The sequence below is a fragment of the Kogia breviceps genome, chromosome 12, assembly GCF_026419965.1.
Source record: "Kogia breviceps isolate mKogBre1 chromosome 12, mKogBre1 haplotype 1, whole genome shotgun sequence".
Classification (NCBI taxonomy): domain Eukaryota; kingdom Metazoa; phylum Chordata; class Mammalia; order Artiodactyla; family Physeteridae; genus Kogia; species Kogia breviceps.
This window is the reverse complement of record NC_081321.1, coordinates 94,439,106-94,459,110: the sequence shown is the minus strand read 5'-3', so window position 1 is coordinate 94,459,110 and position 20,005 is coordinate 94,439,106. Positions and strand designations below refer to the sequence as shown.

Sequence of the window (20,005 nt, the reverse complement as noted above, 5' to 3'; positions counted from 1 at the left end):
AACTCCCCCTCCCCTCCTTTTTAACATCCATCACTCACTATTCATATATTCATCCCCTCTTCACTGAGGGTCCCCTCTGTCTGGCCCACAGTGGCTCCGGGAGCCCCAAATAAAGAAGACATGGTCCCTGACCTCCAGAAACCATGAGCAAACACTCTGTGGAGACACAGACAGAGAAGGTGAGGGCTGGTCCTGGGGGCCTGCCCCCACCACACATCTCCCCTGCCTGCCCCCGACCGCCCACGTACACACGTTCATGTGTGCGTTCCCATGGAGCCCCGTAGCCCCTCCCGCACGTACACATGCTAACTCGCGTGCCCACCATCCTCCACACCCCCCAGGCAGCAGCACTGGGCACGGCCGGTCTCCCTGGGGAAGCTCATGAGCCCTTTCTCAGAATAATGTTTTTGTTTTTGTTTGTTTTGCGGTACGCGGGCCTCTCACTGTTGTGGCTTCTCCCGTTGCGGAGCACAGGCTCCGGACGCGCAGGCTCAGCGGCCATGGCTCACGGGCCCAGCCGCTCCGCGGCATGTGGGATCTTCTCGGACCGGGGCACGAACCCGCGTCCCCTGCATCGGCAGGCGGACTCTCAACCACTGCGCCGCCAGGGAAGCCCCAGAATAATGTTTTTAAGTGCAAAATTGTTCTTAAAAGAATGCTTAGTATTAGAAAGGAAGGAAGCCAGCTCTGTTAAAATAGTTGTCAAAATATTTTTTAGAAAAACAAATTTGTGATGGGGGTGTGTTTCGTTATCAACACAACGAATAACCAGAGCTGGGGCGGGTCTGATACCATCTGCCTGGGAAGCAGGGATGACTGTCAATGACATTCCGAGAGCTCTACAACGACCAAGATGTGGCGCGGAAATATGAAATATCGGTCACTGCTACTGGTGACAGTCGCAGGAACTCCAGGGACCCCACCGTGCTTGGTTGCCTCCATTCACAATAGATAGAAATGCTCCATTTCAGTCAGAAGTCAGTGAAAACAAACATGCAGCTTGTCCCCATCCAAGTTCACGAACCTTAGTTTAAGACCCTTGTTCTAGAACTTTCTCCTCCTGGGCGCTGGGGACACCACAAGCCCCTGAGCAGATGCCCTTCCTGCTTCGTGGACTCCACCCCTTGAATGCTGGCCCTTCTCAGGCTCCCCAGTCCCCAATGTCCCTTCTCTATCCCCTGACCCCATACCCTCTCCCAGAGCCTTGACAACCGTCCCTGGGCTGACCAGGTCCTGTCTGGTCCAGCTACAGGCTCACTCCCTGCTGACCTGGCCTCCCGGACACTGCTCTGGGATGTCTCTGGGAACCTCAAATCCATCACATCCAAGACGGGATAGGTCCTCCTCTCCCGAGACCACCAAATTCTCCCCTGAACTTCCCACCCCCATGAACAAGGACCCCCCAACCACCACCAATCCTGTGAGTCGTCCAGACTAGAACCCTTCAGAGGCCTCCTTCCCCTCATCCCATGTCCATCTCAGAGACCTGTCCTCTTCACCCCCTCAATCTCACCTCTCCACCCTCTCCTCGGCACCCCACTGCCCAGGCAGGCTGCACTGTCTCACCCCTAAGTCCATGAACAGTCTCCTCCTCCAGCCTTGTCTCTTCTGCCACATCCTCCACGCAGCAGCCTGAGGGCTCCTCCCAAACCAAAAGCCTTCCGTGGCTCCGCTGCCTTCCAGAGAATTTCCAGATTCCTTGGCTCGGCATTCCTTCGTGTAAGGGCTCTGGGCCGGCCTCGTCTCTGTCCATATAACCTCCACCTCCAACCTTGTTTACTAGGATGCACCTCATTGAACGCTTTGCTGCACACCTGCTATGTGCAGGGCTGAGGGTCAAAGCTAAATCAGAGACAGGCACTAATGGATCATGGCACCTGTCCTCAAGGAGCTCACAGTCTATCAGAAGGTGAGGAGAATAAGTCGGGTACAAAAGGTCTTGTAAGTAAATAGTACAAGGAGAGAGGGATGGTGCCCAACACAGGGTTGAGCTGGGGATTCAGCATCTGCCAAACAAGTGAATGGCTGAATGGCTGAATGGATTGACAGGTGGGTAGGTAGGAGGGTGGGGGTGGGGCCTTTGGGTAGTTGGACGAATGGATGATTGAATGGGTAGATAGTTGGGGAGATGGGTGAATGAATACACGAATGTAAGAGTTGGGTGGATAGGTGGGAGCGTGAGCAGATAAATGGATGCAGAGATGAAAAGTTGGATGCATGGATGGGTGGATGGATGGATGAAGTAAAGAAAGAGGGTGGGGAGATGGGTGGGTGGGTGCATGGGTGAATGGGGGACAGATGGATGGGTGGGCATATGGGAGGGTGATTGGGAATGTGACTCTCTAGTAAATGGCAGCTCCAGGACTCAAACCCAAGTCTACGGGACCACAGGAAACCCTTCCGGCTGGGACTCAGCACCGTCCTCGACTCCTCTTTGAGTGATTCCCACCCTTAGCCTCAGCCCTCCTCCTCACAAGACCCTCAGAGTTCTTTCTCGGAGCTTCAAGAGATCTCGGGGACCACCTAGGCCAGCGCTTCTGAGCCTCAGCATTCTTGACATTTGGGGCTGGATAATTCTTTGCTGTGGGAGGCTGTCCTGTGCGTTGTAGGATGTTTGACCTTTCTCCACTGGAAATCGGTAGCACACCCTCCCCAAGCTGTGATAGCCAAAGCATCTCTAGACATTGCCAAATGTGGCCGGAGGGCAAAATCACTCCCGACTGAAAAATCACAGCTGATACAGCTCAACCCTCCCTCACCAACAATTTTAAGGATGAGAAGACGGAGATGCAGACAGGAGGAGTGACCAGCCTGAGGTCACGGGGCTTGCACGTGGGCTCGGCCTCTCTCCGCAGCCCAGCGCCTCCACATTCATACAGCACCTCGCCATCAGCCGAGCCTTCTCCTCCTGCTTTCTCAGCTAGATGAGCCAGATGGAAACTGGCGCCCAGAGAGGTCCAGTTGTTTGCTCAGTATCACACAGCAGTAAAGCACCAGTGTCAGGATTTGAACCTGGGGAGAGACAAGGGAGACGGGGGGAGCAGGGCACAGCTCCACAGGGCAGCTGGGGGCGGAAATGTGGAAGGCAGCCCTATAGGAGAGCTGGAGAGAGATGAGCAGGAAGACATTCTGGCTGATTAAAAGGACATATCGATTTCTCTCAAGGGAAACAAACAGGGCCATTTGTCTCCCCACAGGACCATGACGCGGTGTGAGGGAGGCGACAGGTCAAAGTTGGCTTCTGACACGAAGCTGCAGCCCAGGCAGGACGGACGAGTAAAAATCCTATCACGTTTTAAATGCCCCAGGAGGGGGCTGACTCTTCATTAGCCAGCCCTTTCTAATCCTCCTGCTGTGCACCAGTCACAAGGAGACTTCCCCTGGTCTGGGCTCTCGGGCTTCACAGGGCCGGCGCACAGGCTGCCCCCCAACCCGCCTCCGCCACCGCCAGCCTGGGTGGCCCGCACGAGCTGGTCTCGACTAGCAAACGGGCGATCTCGAGGAGGGCGCTGAGCTGCACCCAGCGCACGGGAGGCCCTTAGGGGACGCAGCGCCCCCTCCAGCACAGCCTTCCAGAAGCTGGACCCCGAACGTCCTTGCACGCTCAGCCTCCACTCCTGTCTTCTCCCCACCCGCAGCCCAGGCTATAATCAGCAGCCCTGGTGACCCCAGCTTGGCTTGGAGCCTTTGACCAAGCTGTTTCCTCAACTGGGATGCCATGCCCCTCTGCCCACTTCCCATCAAAATCTCTCCTGCCCTGCCTCTTCTCCACTGATGGCTCCTGCTGCATCCCCGGTCAGGATGGGCTGACCACTGCAGCCTCCTGGTGCCCTCAGCCCCTCAGGGTCTCTCTGCCTGGTCTTTACCCCATTTTTCTTCACTGGAGTATGATCCGGGTGCGGCTCTGCCTCCCGCATCAGGCTGGGGACTCCTAGGGGTCACTGCTGGGGTCCAGGCCTGGTACACCATGGTCCCACCCAACATGGCTGAACAGCCCTGGGCGCACCTCCGCTCAAGTCTGGAACAGTGTGCAACACTACTGAAACTGGGCTTCGATAAACACTTGTTGAATCAATCAATCAATCAATCAATCAATCAATCAATCTTCATTATAGGTGCCTCCTGCTTGGTCTGCAGACCTTAGTCTCTCTCCCTCAAGCATCCTCCATTCTGCTCCAGGAGGGAGGGACCAGGCTAATAAATGAAATTACTCATGTCCTATCCCTGCTGGACCCCCTTAAATGGCTCCGCAGTGCCCACAAGACAGAGAGCAAGCTCTAACCTGACACTTCATACCCTGCTATCCAGCTCCTGCCTCACACTGTTACAGCCACACTAAACTCCTCACTGTTCTCTACACAATTCCCTCTGCCTAAAATACCATCCCTCAACTGTTCTCCTGGAAAACTCCTACTCATGCAGCAAGACCCAGGCCAAATGTCCCCCCCTCCAGGTAGGCTTCACCAATGCTCCCAGGCTGGGGGTCAGGGGCAGCTTCTGCACCTGTAGCTCTCTTTCTTTTTTTTTGGCTGTGTTGGGTCTTCGTTGCTGCTCACAGGCTTTCTCTCTTTCTCTCGTTGCAGCGAGCAGGGGCTACTCTTCATTGTGGTGCGTGAGGTTCTCATTTCAGTGGCTTCTCTTGTTGCAGAGCACAGGCTCTAGGCTCGCGGGCTTCAGTAGTTGTGGCTCGCGGCCTCTAGAGCGCAGGCTCAGTAGTTATGGCGCACGGGCTCAGTTGCTCTATGGCATGTGAGATCTTCCCGGACCAGGGCTCGAACCCATGTCCCCTGCACTGGCAGGCAGATTCTTAACCACTGCGCCACCAGGAAAAACCCCTGTAGCTCTCTTTATATATAAATCTCCAGGTGACAGTACCTGAGATTGCCCTGTGAGTCAGGCTCTCCCTGGCCCAGCCAGGCTCCTCTAACTGGTCGTGCAGTCTACCCTGCTGACCAATGAGCGTGCAGCATCCACTCTGACTACCATGAACATCCCCAGGGCATAACTTGATGCTGACTTTTAGTTCTGAGAAAAACAACCTTCTCTACACCAGATGGAGGGAAACGGACAATTTCCCAGACATGTGTTGCCTCTTCCAGCAACACTTGCCGTCTGTCTGGGCCTTCCACTTGGGCCAGGGCTGAAGGAGGAGGGGACACCTTCTCCGAAAGAACCCCTCTCCTGGCTGCGAGCAGGCCCTGGCCTGAGAGTCCTGGGCTCCGGTCTGCCCTGGCTTTGCCGACTACTCAACATGTGACCTCGGGCAGTTCACGCTCCCTTCCTTGGCCTCAGTCTCCCCAGCTGTAGAATGGGGAGTTAGCACACTCCCAGCCCTGCCACTGCATGAGAGGAGCTGAGAGTATCTGAGAGGTCATGGCGAGCGGGAAAGTACTTCGTAAACCGGAAAGTGATGAGAAAGCCCATCTGTGCCAGGCCTGGGTGTTGGAGGCACAGAGTAAACTGAGAGCCACAGGTCCAGCCCTCTGGGGCCTCACGCCTGGAGGAGGAGACAAGGCCAGCAGCAAACAATTCCCTGAGGCAGGAGGAAACTAAGATAGGGAAGGACTGATAAAAGGCTGAGGGAGCCTAGAGAGGAAAAAGCTGAGATCCAGGAAAACTTCCTGTAGGTGGCGGCCAGGAAGCTGGGGCTGGTAGGGCTGGCAGGATTTGGCACCATGGAGATGGGGGAGAGGGCACGGTGGGGGCAGACCCAGCAGAAGCAAAGCCAGGGAAGCAGGGGTGTCAGGAAACACCAGCAGCTTGTTCGGGCTTCAGAGCAGAGTGCGTGAAGGGAAATAGCAGAAAGGCAGCTGGAGGCCAACCAGGCGGATCATGGAGGCCCTGAATCCAGGCTAAGTGAAACAGTTCTGGGGGTGACAGAGGGCCGCTGAAGGTTGTTGAGCGAGGAATGAATAAGCAAACAAACGGAAGAAGGCAGGCAGGGAGGGAGGAAACAGTACCTGACAAATGACAAACCGCTTCCATGCTGGGAGCCCCAGGACCCCCTGATGGTGAAGGCGAGTGGGGAGGAGAGAAGGGGTCCAGGGGAGAGGCACTCATCCGAGGTTGCCGAGCTTTAGGCTCCTGGTTGGGTGCTCTTTCCACTGTGCAGGGAAGGAGAGGGAGGGTGACGCCACCTGTCAGTGGGGCAGGAGGGGTGAGATCCCGGGAGCCACCTGCTTAGACAGGAAGAGGTGGAGGAATGCACGCCCGGATTTCCCAAGGGCCCAGACACCGGGAAAGGGCTCAGGACAGGAGGGGTGGGGGTTAGATTAAGGAGGACTTCCTGATAGTCAAGAGCCCTCAGAGGCCCTAAACGTCCTTATCAAGAGGCCCAAGGCCCCGTCTGGTGCAGCAGGACTGAGAGGTAGCCCACCAGAGGCAGGGGGATGGACTAAATGGCCAGAGCAGGGGAGCAGGGCGATGGGAGAGAGGACTTCCTGCTGGTGACGGCTCCATTTCTCTCCCCATGGTTTGGGCTTTTCAGGCTTGCCCCCGTCTCACTCCCCAGCCATCATGCCCTCTCCCCGCAAGAGCCAGCACATTCCCACCCCCGCCAACACCGCAGCCCAGCCCACAACCTTCTCAGACCATCGTCAAAGACGCGGGGCCCAGCTCCCTGCCAGCCTTCAGGACTCTTGTCCTAAACCAGGGCACCCAAGCCACCCTAACCCTGAGAGCTCCATCATCAGCTCCACAGTGCACAGAGCTGCCACTCTTCACTTAACAGTTTGCCCAGTCAATGCTTGCCCTGGAATTCTCACTGGACCCCCTGACATTCCCAAGTGGCGGTGGCGGCGGGGGATGTCGCAGAGGCTCCCATTTCACAGATGAGCAAACAGAGGCTCAGCAAAGACAAAGGCCTCTCGGCCAAGAAGCCAGGAGCAGGTCATCATTCACACTCAACCAAGCCACAGACCCAGCGGTCACCTCTAAGTCCTCTCCTTCCAACACCAACCCCAAAGCAGCCACACCTCCACTCAGACGCCCCTCTCCAGACCTCACCAGCACCCTGGGCCACCATCATCCCTTGTCACCATCCCACAGGTCCCCTCTAATGATGGTCTCCTGGCTGACATCTCTCCAAGGGAGCCAGAGTGACCCTCTCCTGCCCCAAATGGCCATAGCTGTCCTCTGCACGTGGCTGGTACACGGCACACACTCAGTAAAGGCTTCTTGACCGAGCTCATGAATGGGTGAGTGAAGGATGGATGAACAAGATCCCTTTCACCCCAGAACCAACACACTGAACCCTCACAGTGAACAGTACAAGGCTTGGCACCACAGGGCTATGACGAGACCGTGGGCCCGGCCCTCTTCCTGCCCAGTAATGACCCAGGGGCTCAGAGGGTCTGCAAGGCAGGGGTCTCAGCCAGGTGGACTTCAAAGCAAGAGCACCCACAGATCCCACCCTAGCGGCAGAGGGTCCCCTGGCAGGGGACCAGAAGCAAACAGAAGTGGGACAGAGCGGCAGATGAGAACCAGGACCACAGCCATGAAAGCACAGAGCGAGTGAGCCCCCCCACAAGGAACATGGAGCCCCGTCCCCACAGACACCCCTGAGATGTTTCCTGACAAAGGCAGCAGGGAAATGGGCACCCCAGGCAGCCTCTCCTGACTTCACTGCCCAAGTATCCCCAACCTGCAGACAGGGAGACTGAGGGCAAGAGAGGGGAAGTGACTTATCCAAGGTCACTGGCAGCTGGCGGCTCCCCGTTCCCGGCCCAGGCTGGCGCCCTCCCCCTGCCCAGCAGAGAGGCAGCCTTCATAGCCAACCGGCTTCCACCGTGCATGGCTGGTTCGCGCCACGGCGGAAGCGCTGACTCAGCGCTGGCTGGTGCCGGGGAAACAGCAGCCAGGAGCATGCCAGAAGGCAGGGGGCTGCGAACTCCTCCAGGGGGCAGCCCCTGGCAGGGCACAGTGAGGCAGCTGCCGAAGGTAGACACTGGAACCCAGGAAGACCCTTGCCCGGCCACCTGGGACTGCAAAGCCAACATCCCTGCTCCGGTGGAGTGGGGAGAACCCCGTCTCCAGGCTCCGCAGGGGGCAGCCGTGTCCTGGATAAAAGCTGAGCCTGGGATTCAGAGAAATTGAGGATTTCACGCCAGCTTTACCACATCCTGGCTGCACAACCTGGATAAAAGTTACTCAGCCTCTCTGAGCCTCTGACAGCACCCACCTCTTGGGGTGGTTATAAGGGTTAAAAGATGATACTTCAGGCAAAGCGTTCAGCACAGTAAGCGCCAGCTCTTGTTATTATCATTCCTGAGCCCTCCTCTGTGCTGGACACACGGCTGGGTGCTTTGCAGGAATCATCTCTAATCATCTCTTTTTTTTTTTGCGGTACGCAGGCCTCTCACTGTTGTGGCCTCTCCCGTTGCGGAGCACAGGCTCCGGAAGTGCAGGCTCAGCGGCCATGGCTCACGGGCCCAGCCGCTCTGCGGCACGTGGGATCTTCCCGGACCGGGGCACGAACCTGTGTCCCCTGCATCGGCAGGCGGACTCTCAACCGCTGCGCCACCAGGGAAGCCCATCTCTAATCACCTTTAATCGTCCCATTATAGAGATGAGAAAACTAAAGCTCAGGGAAGGGAAACTAGAGTGAGTACAGCCCACCACTGGCCCTTCTCCCACATGCAGCCAGTTACACGCCTAAGAAAGGCTCTCAGAGTCTAATCTAGGGCGGAAAATAGGTTTCCAGCTGATTAGTCATGCTGCCGCGGGTGCCCTGCTGGAGGATGCTGTTATCGATTAGCAGTGTCTGCACGGGTGAGGGCATGGGTACTAGCAGCGTAACGGACACAAATGTACCTAAATCACAGAGATAGAATCTGATTTTCCCTGGAAACAACGTCCTCTGAAGGCATTACGTTCTATCTGAAGACTTGATGCCCAATGTGTTACTGAATCTCCCACGAGCAGTGTTTGCTCAGCTGTATGTGAGGGCTCTGTTCACCTTTTGGGCACAGGTAATAAGAGTGATAACCACATGTGTAGCAGTTTATCGAGTTTACTAAGATCCATTTTCGCATCATGTACTGCTTTGGTCTTCAGTGCAATCCTGTGAAGTGGTTAAATACCACCGCCGTTTGACAGGTGGAGAAACTGGGGATCAGTGAGGCTAAGAAACTGGCTTGTGGTCACACAGCAAATAAGAGGCAGAACCATCCCATGGGTCTGTCTCACCCTGGTTCCCAATGCTTTCCACACGCCACCTACCCATGAGTCAGCACCACGGGAAAAAAAAAAAAAAACCCAAACAGCACCGTGGACCCCTTGACATTTCAGACCCAGTGTCCTCCCTGCTGAAACCCTGCTGACAGTGCATGCCCAAGGCCCAGGCCAGGCAGGCAGGGAGTGGTGCTGACGTTTGGGTGAGCAGACCTTTCCCACCCCAGCTCACCAGCTTGTGGAGGGTCCCAGCAGCCTTCTGGCTCTCCGGTGAGTCAGGCGGTGACTCAGGGCTGGGTGAGGAGCTGAGTCAGGGAGCAGCAAGCTTCAAAGGGCAGCTGGCTCTGAGCCAGGGCCCCTCGGCTCCAGGGACACTGGCGCTCAGGACAGTCTGTCTGGGGCAGACTCCCCACACCGCCCCGCCCGCTCCCAGGCCTGCTGGTCCTGACCCTGATGCCTACATGTCCACCATGTTCCTTTGGGTTCTTGATGGGGAGCAGAATCCTGCAACGTCCGGAAATGCGAAGGGTCTTTTTTCTTTTTTTTTTGCGGTACGCGGGCCTCTCACTGTTGTGGCCTCTCCCTTAGCAGAGCACAGGCTCTGGACGCGCAGGCTCAGCGGCCGTGGCTCACGGGCCCAGCCGCTCCGCGGCACGTGGGATCCTCCCGGACCGGGGCACGAACCCGTATCCCCTGCATCGGCAGGCGGACCCTCAACCACTGCGCCACCAGGGAAGCCCGAAGGGTCATTTTTGGTTGTCACGATGATTGAGGGCCACTACCTACCAATATTTAGGGACCAGGAACACCAAGTGTCCTGTACTGTGCAAGGCAGCTCAGACCACAAAACACTGTCACACCCAAAATGCCAACCGAGCCCGCACTGAGAAGTACTACGTTAAGCACTGCCCCCTCCCTGAGCTCCCTCCCAAGGACGAGGGGCGGGAGGGAGGTTTCTGGCCAAGGAAGAAGCCTGAAACCCTCAGCACCTGATCAATGACATCCCCCTCCCCACCCCATCCCAAGACCCGAAAGCCCAGCCTGAGTGCCCCATGATGAAGCCTCCGCTCCATTCACTCCTGGAGACCCAGCGAGGACACTGCCAACACGCCCCCAGCGAACACTACAGGAGCACCCGTGGTGCACCAGGCACTGTGCCGGGTGCTGGGGTCCTGCAGTGAACAAGACAGGCTTGGTCTGTGTCCTGATCACCTGACAGCACCCTGGAGGAGGCAAGGGTTAGATTCAGAATCACATACTGGCTAAAACGGAGGGGCTGATAAAACGGAGGGGCTAAGGGGGAATCACAGAGGGCTGCCCTGAGGAGGTGGCACTTAACTGTGATTTGAAGGATGCAGCAAAGGACCTGGCCAGGTGAAGAGGAAAGGAAAGCATTTCAAGGGGAAGAGCATGTGAGAAGGCCCTGAGGCCTGGAAGAGCTCGGGAAGCAGAGTGAGGTAAGCGAGGCAGGGCCTAGGGGGGCTGGTTAGGACTTTGCTCTGCTCCTGCAGGGCAATGGGAACAGTAAAGGGTCTTGAGCAGCGGTGACTGGAGCAGACAAGAGGCAGCAGGTGGAGGCGGGAAGAACTGTAGGAGGCGAGGTGGGTGGAGCCTCGCCCTGCGTGCTGGGGTCAGCTGCCTCCAGTCCAGGCCCCTGGGCTCCCCATCAGGCTCTCATGCTCCCCTGTAGTCACCACCCACCAGATGGCTCAGCCACTGGCAGCTGGGCCACGGGCCAGGGTCTGCCTCCTCCGTCCCGGTGCAGACCTGAGGTTCACACCTGAGGGCTTCCTGAGCCAGCGAGACACTGCACTGACTCCCACGGTCGTCGGCAACTTCCAGAACATTCACATCAGCTGGACACCAGGTCCTCATCCATCCGAGCTCCACGGCCCGAGCAAGGTGTCCCCTGACCCAGCACGTGTGTTGGCTCTCACCACCACCAGAGCCCTGCGGCCTCAGGCCCCCCGACCAGAGGGAACAGCCGGGCCCCGGGCAGGACCCAGACACACCCAGGCCACGCAAAGGATATGGGTTACACACCATCTTGATACACCAGTTCCGGGGGCTGGTGGTCTGTCGCAGGCAGAAGAAGGCAACGGGCGCCAGGTCTGGGTGAGGGACGTCTGGATCGGCTCCGTCCAGGGGCTCCTCCTCCGGCCCTGGAGGGGAGGGAGGGGGGCTCTGGGGCCCGGGCTGCTCCGTGATTCCTGGCTCAGCTGCAGCAGGGGAGGAGGGCAGAGGGGAGCTCTCGGCCATGTCGGCACTGAGCAGGGAGCCCTGCGGAAGAAAAAGAGATGGCACTTGGCAGGGGACAAGCTTGGCAGTCACTCCGCGACCCGCCTGCCCCCGACAGGGGGACACGGCTCAGACAGCCCAGCCTCAGGGCCCTCGGCCTCCCTCTGGCCGTGAGGATTAGGAAAGAGCTGGTGGTCCTGGGGCAGGTCTGGTCAACCCTGCTGAGCCTCGGTTTGGGGAGATGGAAAGTGGGGAGAACAAAACCTTCTTAGAGTGTAGCTGTGATACCGTTGTGAGTTGTTGCTTGGTCGGTTGGTTTTTTCCAATGAGACTAGAGTTGTGTATTTATTGCATCATGGAGGTAAAGAAAATTTGCAGGAAAAAGGTGAAAGTGATCGTAAAGACAGACATTACTGCCAGGATGATGTGTGTTCCAGAGCAGAGGTTGGGGTGCCGTGGGACCAGATACCAGCGTACCCGGGCAAGCCAGGATGGAATCAGGGCAGACTTCCCCGAGGAAGTGACATCTGAGACGAGACTTACGGCTGAGCCCAGAGGCACCCCCACCCACTGCCCCACAAAGCTGAGAACCCAGAGCCCTCACACACCAACCTCTCTGCTTTACAGATGGAGAAGCTGAGGCTCAGAGAAGGGACAGGATGGACACACAGCCAGGTAACAGCAGAGACAGAGCTCCACCGGGGCTGGATTCCTGGGTGTGTCACACGGGCACCCACCCACGGCAGCACTCAGAAGGGCCCTGTGCTTGGTTTAAAGCCCGGCTGTCACCAGCCTGAAATCCTTAATACTTTTTGATCAAAGGGCCCACATTCTCATTTCGCGCTGGGCCCTGCAAATCACGTAGCTGGTCGTGACTTCAACACAGAGGTACTCTGACATCGCAGCCTCGTCTAATGCTCATTACAACCCCGGAAGCCTTATTAGGCCCATTTAGCAGATGGAGGGACTGAGAAGGGAGGGGCATGCCAAGGTTACGCACTGAACTAGGACATGTCTAGGGGCCAGAAGCCCAGCACCAGCCCCCACCAGATTCAGTGATGACTGACTGGGGCCTTGCTTAGCCCCTCCTCAGCCAGCCAACGGCAGGGCCCGCCCCTCCGCACCTCACCCAAGAGGTTACCAATCCCTGAATCCTCACCCACTGGGGTCTCCTGGGCCCTGGCACCCTGGCAGCGCCCGGCTGGGCACCAGGAGTAAGAGATCCCTGGCACCCACCCGGCTGCCGCCCGCGGCCGCTGGGCAGTCAGCTGAGCCGCCCAGAGCTGATACATTTGGACATCTCTCTGGCTCCTGGGAGTTGGTGCCTCCTGCCACTTCGCCCGGCTGGTCAGACAGGCAGAGTTTTCTCCGGAGCTCAGGGCTTTGCTCTTGGTTCTAGGAAAACAGCCACGGGCCTTACATAAGCTCCCAGGCACCTCGGCCCTCCACGTGTCAACCACTGGGCGGAAAAACATCCTCCCCGGGACGGCTGCAGGTCTGCTCGCCGCCGTGCCAGCCCAAGTCCACTGCTCCCCGCACCGGCCCTCGCTCCCGACAAACTCGACCCCGTCAGGTGCCAGGGCGGCGGCTGCCTCCCCTCGGTCTCTGCTCACACGGCTCCCTCTGCGGGGAGCACCCTCTCCCCATCTCCCATCCGCCGTTCTCCCAGGCCCTGACGATTCGTTCATTTGTCCAACAATTATTTCCTGAGCACCTACTGTGTGCAGGCACTGTGAGGGCTCTGGGGTTAGGCTGGTGAAGAAGTCAGACTGGGCACCAGCTCTCATTCAGCCTTCACTCCAGCAAGGGAAAGAGGCACACGGGTCAATTCATTTTTCTCTCTGGGTTTCCATAGCTCTTATCACCACCGAACGTGCCGTAAAATTTATGTATTTATGATTCAGTGTCTGTCTCCCGACCTGAAAGGAGGCTGTAAGAGAGCAGAGACTGTGGTCTGTTTCATTCACTGCTGTATCCCCCAGAGCCTGAAACAGTGCCTGGGGCATACTAGGTGCTCAATAAATATTTGGTGAATAAATAAAAAGTGCTGGGAAGTAAATAAACAAGGAAGAAAGGTGGGGGTGGGGAGAACCCACCTCAGCCTCTCTAAAGAAAGACCTTTACGATAGAAACAAGAATCAGAAGTCACCAGCCATGGGTGGTCTCGGGCAAGAGCCCCCCAGGTACCAGGAATGGCTGGGAGGCTGGAACGCTCAGCATTTAAGGAACAGAAACGGGACCAGTGTGGCTGAGAAAGGGGCACGGAGGGGGGATGAAATTGAAGAGTTTGGCAGGGCCCACTGTGAGCCCACGGAAGGAGCTCAGGTTTTAGTCCAAGCGCAACAGGAAGCCACAGGACGGTTTTCACGCAGGGACTGGTTTGCTCTGGTCTCTGTTTTTAAGCCGTCCCTCTGTGGGCTGAAGGGAGACAGGGTGGAGGGGCAGGGGTGGGGCAAGGATGCCCGAAGGAGACCAGAGAGATGGACTGGGCTGGCCTGGGATGCTGGCGGAGGTGAAAGGAAGGCGGTGGATTTGAGGTATATTTTACAGGCAGGAGAGCCTGGCCTCGCCTTGGCCCCCGTATCACCGCACCTAGCTCTGCCGAAGTCCTGCCTGCAACCGCAGAGGTGGAAGGAGCTGTCGGGGCCTCTGGGACCACACAGAGCCTCCTCCTCTCCTCCCTCTCAGCTCCGTCCACGTTGTACCAACTTGCTCTTTGCCTCGCTCGGCCCTGTTCGAAGCTGTCGCACTGTGTTGTCCTTTGCCCTCACACCTCTCCCCGCGTGCTGCGGGGCTCCTAGAGACCACGACTGCCAAAGCCACCAACCCGCTCCCCAGGGCCCACCCAGCCTCCACCGCGGACCCCTCGCGGCTGCCCAGGTGACAGCCTTCGGGCCTGCTCGCCATTCCCAGCTGCCTTTGCTCCATGCCTGCCGCCCAGCTCGTGGCCCCAGCTGCCCCTGGGCCTACAGCGGAAGGCTCTTGGGCAGTTGGCCCCTGGGGCCCCCTGGGCTCCAACCTGTCTGCACATGGAGCCTCAGAGAGAGCAGAGGACTTGCCTTAGGTGGCAGCATTGGTGGATTCCAACTCAGGCCCATCTGGCCCCAGAGTCGGAGCTGCTTCCACAGCCAGAGCCTCCTCCCTCTAGATGGTCCCAGGGGGCCCCGCAGGCAGTGGGTGTCGTAACTCGACTGGCCTCCACGAGCAGGGGCAGGAGGAGGACCCCCCTGTGTCTAGAACCCCCCCGCCACTGCTGACCCCACTGGCCTCCTGGAGCCTCAGCCTTCCTCTCCGTTAAGCTCAGCTTCCTCTCCTGCCTCCCTCTGCAGAGGCCCCTGTGAAGAGGCGACGTAACCTCGATGGAAAGGCTCTCTAGGACCCCCGAAGGTGGCTGTCCAAGCGTGTATGGGGCCAGCTGTGCCATCCCCCGGGGCTGCCACCCCAGCCCTCTCTTTGCTATCACCACCGTCACCACCACCAGAACCGCCATCACCGCCGTCACTGTCACCACCACCGCCACCATCATCACAGCATCACAGAGGCTCTGATTGAGTCGGACCCTGTACCAGGCAATGGGCAGAGGGCTTTCTACGCATTGTTTTTGTCGATTCCCAGCACAGCCCCATGACGTACAGACCATGCTTATTCCTACTTCACGGAGAAGCAGACCAGGGACCAGGGAAGTCCGGCAGTGCCCGAGACCACGCAACTAGTATAGGGCAGAGTCAAGGTCCCAGTCCAGGTCTGCAACCCCTGAGCCCAAGCGCTGAACCATCACAGGCACCACTTTGGGACAAGGGAAGGTGCCCTGGAACCAGCCCTTCCCTCCCACCTAAGTCACCAGGCAGTGCAGATATAGCTGCTGGTCCAGCCGAGACCCCCAGTGTGGGCAAAGACCCTCCAAGTCTTCCCAAGTCTCTGGGGAAATCTGCCTCCCAGAGCCTTCCAGAGCCTTTAGAGTGTAGTATGGGGAAGCCTTGTGTCTGCAGAGCTCAGAGTCCTGGTGGAGAAGGACCTGAGGCCTGGCCGGGTCACCCCAGGCCACGTGTGTGTATGTGCATGCGTGTGTGTCCACAGGTGCACACACACAATAAGCAACCTGTTTATCCCTTTGTCAACAACCACACATCAGCTAATGTCACAGCTCGAAGAACAAGCTACAAATTCAGTCCGGGAATTCTAGAATCCAGGAATCTCAGAATCAGAATATCTTAGAATCACCCAGAACCTTAGAGGCCCAAGATATTAATTACGGTCACCTTACACTCTGTAGTGTGTGTTTCAGAGCGCTGGCGCCGGAAGCCAAGACCTGTGTCAGAGTCCCGGCTCTGACACCAGCCCCCCTTGGCACATGGCTCAGCCTGGCAGGGACCTCGGATACCCTGTCTATAAAATGAGGGTGTCGGCTGTTCCGTGGCAGGCTCGCTGGGAGGGTGAACTGGGGTAACACATCAGCACCTGACCACGCCACCAGCCACTAGGCCAGCACACAATGAGCCCGTGATGGTCTCCCACGCTTGTAAGCGCCATCAGCCACGCAATTCCAGACCCCTGGAACATAGGCGTCCCAGAAACACAGCGTCTGGTTTTAGACCCTGTGGGCTCCAGATCTTTACACAGGGAACCTCTGAAAAGACTGGGACCCCTGAAGTGGCCTAATCATCACCACACACATTCACCAGCACAAAGATCACACAGTCACACTCACACATACCCTCACACACACAAGCACACACGCCCAGAGCTGAGACATACATACCGTTACACACTCACACGACACCCAGTCACACAGACATCCATCTTACTATCAAACTCACAGACAGACACGATCAAACTCACACACAGGCACACACCCAGAGTGACACACACTCACACACAGACACATACAACGTTTACTCACACAGACATGCGCTCACACACCTCACACGCTCATTATCACAGACACACAGACACACACCACAGCAGCCACTCACACACCACACACACCAAAGCAGAGCCTGCATCTAGAGGCCTGGAGAAAAGTCTCTATGAGGCTGCGGGAAACCTGCCTCCCGGAATCTTCCAGTCGGTGTCTCCGAGCCCCTGGAACCCTCTGTCTGCTCCCCCTTCTGCATGACAGCCCTGCAGATGTGTGACGGCAGCCCGCCCACCCCCAAGCCTCATCTGCCCCAGGCCTCTTGTCACCAGCACCCTCATGCATTCCTTGGGTGTCAATTTCCAGCTCATCTGTTCCTTGGGACCTCTCCCCAGTCACGCTCAAGTTTGCCTCCTTTCCTCCGCAAGGACTGGACCAGGTTTGCACCAAGTCTCCCAGAGTAGAGCAGACAGGTCACCTGCCTGATTATTCAGGGACAGAGATGGATCTCTCTTGATGCAGTCTGGGAGCCCCAGAGCCCAGCTGGCAACCCAGTCAGACCGAAGCAACTATGGGGCATGTGGTCCACTGGGCCCCTCTGATCGTCTTCAGGGGAGCTGCAGCCAAGTCAAGGCTCCTCTAGCCTAAAGAGGAATGGCTGAAATCTGGCCTCGAAGTGCAGAACCTGACACAAAACTTGCTCTGGTCTGGCCGGCAAAGCCTGCCCACATATTGCAGCCACCTTGGTTCTGTCACCAAAATCAACAGCTCGCCCTCCCAGTTTTGCAGTGTTAAATGAATTGGATCAGCAACCCCTCCCATGATGGCTAACAAGACTCAGAGCCAACATTATTTGTTGAGCACTTACTATGTGCCAGGCACCTCGTTACAACCGAGTGAAGTAAGCACTTTTGCCCTCTCCAATTTATAGGGGAAGAAACTGAGGCACAGACAGATTAAGGGATTTTCCCAAGGTCAAGAGCTACTTAGTCAAAGAGCTGGGATTTGGATCTGGGAGGTCCAAATCCAGGTTCCCTGTTAAAGGGTTGTCCAGGCCGGGCTGTATACAGAAGGTTGCAGCCCCCTCCCCCTCCCCCTCCCCCAGTACCTGTCCATGTGTCTGTCACTAGGCATCATCATTTGTTTGTTGGCCCTCGGCCTCATGACAAGTACCAGCAAGTGAGGCTGTGTTTGAATCTTGATCAGTGTGTTTCAACATTTCCCAGCAGGTGACTCTGCTGATCATTTTTCACTCACTCTGCAGTAATTAGGACCTTGGGTCTTACTTCAGTGCACAAATCAGGGTGAACGTGGCCCCTGATGGAGGGAGAGTATTCTAGTAGGAGAGCACTGGGTCAGGAGCCTCCGGGCCCAGGTTCGAGTCCTACCTCTAACCCTCTCTGCATCGTATAGTCTCAGCAAGCTTCATTTCCTCTTGTATAAAATGCAGAACAGGATTCTTCCTCTCCCTCACAAAAGGGACAGCAAATGGGAAAAGAGATTCAGAAAGTACCTTAATGAAAGAAAAACGGCTTCCCTGTACCAGGCCCCATGCTAGGCACTGTAGAGACATTTCTAAGCCTCACAAAAATCCCTTAAGGTGCAAGTCATTATCCCAATTTTACGAGAGGCCAATGCTCCCCTGATGCTAAGTGCCTGGCCCCTCGGGGCCAGGCCTGTGACCATGGACTGGCTCACGTGTCTCCCGGCCAGGACAAGAGCTGAGCGATCCAGGGTGGAGGCCTAAGTCCCTGGACCGACGATGAGTGAAACACAGCCTTGACTGCTCATCAGGGCTAGTGGTCAGGGGTGAGGAGAGGGAAAGCCCTGAGGCTCTTCTCAAATAGCATCATCAGCGAGGCTGCCCAGGCCAGAGTGCAGGAAAGGGGGATTTGGTAGAGGGAGGGCCTCCAAGATGAAAGGAGAAGGTCTGCAAGGCAGGGCCAGGGCTGTGCTGACCTTGGGCCCAAAAGACTGTGGCTTCCACCCTGGAGAAACCACTTCCCTCTCTTCCTCTCCTGCACAAGGAGCCCCAGAAGCTCCCAGCACTTGCTCCAAGGGTATCCAAACACCTCGTGCTTCCAAAGTACCCCTCCCCACATGCATCAAACACAGCCCTGGTTCTCCTTTCTGAGAGCACAAGAAGAAATCAGGCCCTATGGCCATGTGCCCACACGGCAGCTAGCACAGGGGATGCCCCAGGCTGCTCCCAGGGGCACAGAAGCTCCAAGACTTTGTCCGTTCCCTTCTGTTCACTGCTATGTCCCCCAGTGACCAGAACAGAGCTTGGCACATAGTAGGTGCTTAACAAATACAAAAGAGAAAGAGAGAGAAGGGAATCAGGAAATCAGCTTTGTTTTCTTCCTTCCTTAGACTGGCAGCCATGAGGGGGAGAGACTCAGCCCACATCTTTCTGGATATCAGGAGCCCCAGAGCCACGAACCTACGCCCACAGACCCATGAATCCACACATCCACGAGTTCACAGACACATATACCCACAGATCTACAGATCCACAGACCCATGGACGTAAAGACCCACAGACCTACACACTCACACATTCAGAGATCCAAAGACCACGGATCATGGAACATGTGCCCCCAGACCATGCCCCCAGCTCCCTGGGCTGTCTCTGAGCCCCCAACCCAGCCGTAGCACTCCTGGGCGCATAAGGATTGCGGGCACAAGGCAAGAGCACATCCTGGGAACGTTCGGGAAGAAAACATTCTGTAGCAAAGAACGAGAGGGAGCGGAGGGGTAGGAAAGGAGCAAGGGGAAGGGAGGATAGGAGAGAAGAGGGGGAGCCAGAAGAGGGGGAGAGAAGATGGAGGGGAGGGGAGGAGGGCGCTGCTCCCCCTGCAGCCCCAACCCAGCCCAGCAGCCTCTCTTTCCAGACAAGGTTTTGGAGCATCCTGAGCTGGGGGCTGGGCACCCAGAGAACAAGGCAGCCGAGGGGGAGACAGACGCGACTCAAGGAGCCCCACAAGGGCCTGTTATTGCCTTGGACCCTGTTCAGAAGCTGCTGGAGGTGGGACAGAGCAGCGCCCAGAAGCAGACTTTCCTGGGGAGCCCCACTCGGGGCACAGGGTGAGGGTGGCAGAGACGACAGTGGAGGGAGACAAGGGCAGGAGAGTCGGAGGCGGCCCCCCACGGGTTCAGGATGTGGGTCTGGGTCCAGGACCGCAGGGAGGCTGCAGCCATGCCAGGCCTTGAAGCTGCTCCCAGCTTGGCTGTGGGCTCACGAGGGTCAGGCTGTCTGGAGCCAGCGACAGACAGCAGCGAGTGGAGAGGAGGGCTTCTGGCAGCCACCTCCCCACCCAAGGTCAAGGGGAGTCAGGGCACAGGGATACGGAACTGCTGCTTGGTGCCCCCTGGTGGGCCTAGAAGATGCCCTCTCAGAAGCACCTGGAATGGGGGTGGGAGGGGAAGGGGGCAGAGAACCTTGGTCAGAGGAACCAGGAGGGACCTTCAGCCAGGCCGGTAGCCCCTCCCCCAAGCTGCTCTCCACAGTGCTCCGGAGGCAGGCCTGGCCGGCTCTGAGAAGCCAGGCACGGAGCTCAGAGGTCCTGGTGTGGTACCCAGGGCCCCGGGGTGTGTGTGTTGGGGAGGGCGGGAGCGAGTTTGGTGCCAGCCAGCTCAGCAATCCCCCCAGGATGCGCTCTTCCCTTTTCCTCTTCCTGCCCACCAGCCTGCAGCCCCAGAATCGGTCCCACTCAGTGCCACCTGCCCTGACACCTGCTG

At 57.5% G+C, this 20,005-nt stretch overlaps 1 protein-coding gene across 2 annotated transcripts in view; it reads right to left on the bottom strand.

Moving 5' to 3' along the window:
• The window catches only part of CACNA1I (calcium voltage-gated channel subunit alpha1 I), a 115,313-nt gene that overhangs the window by 93,560 nt on the left and 1,748 nt on the right, over positions 1-20,005 (bottom strand). Inside the window, exon 2 of one of the 2 annotated variants that reach the window (XM_067010240.1) lies at positions 11,204-11,451. The exons of the other annotated variant lie outside the window; for it this stretch is intronic. Coding sequence (XP_066866341.1) covers positions 11,204-11,430 — 227 coding nt within the window. The 5' untranslated portion in view covers positions 11,431-11,451. The remainder of the gene's footprint in view (positions 1-11,203; positions 11,452-20,005) is intronic. 2 annotated transcript variants of the gene reach the window in all.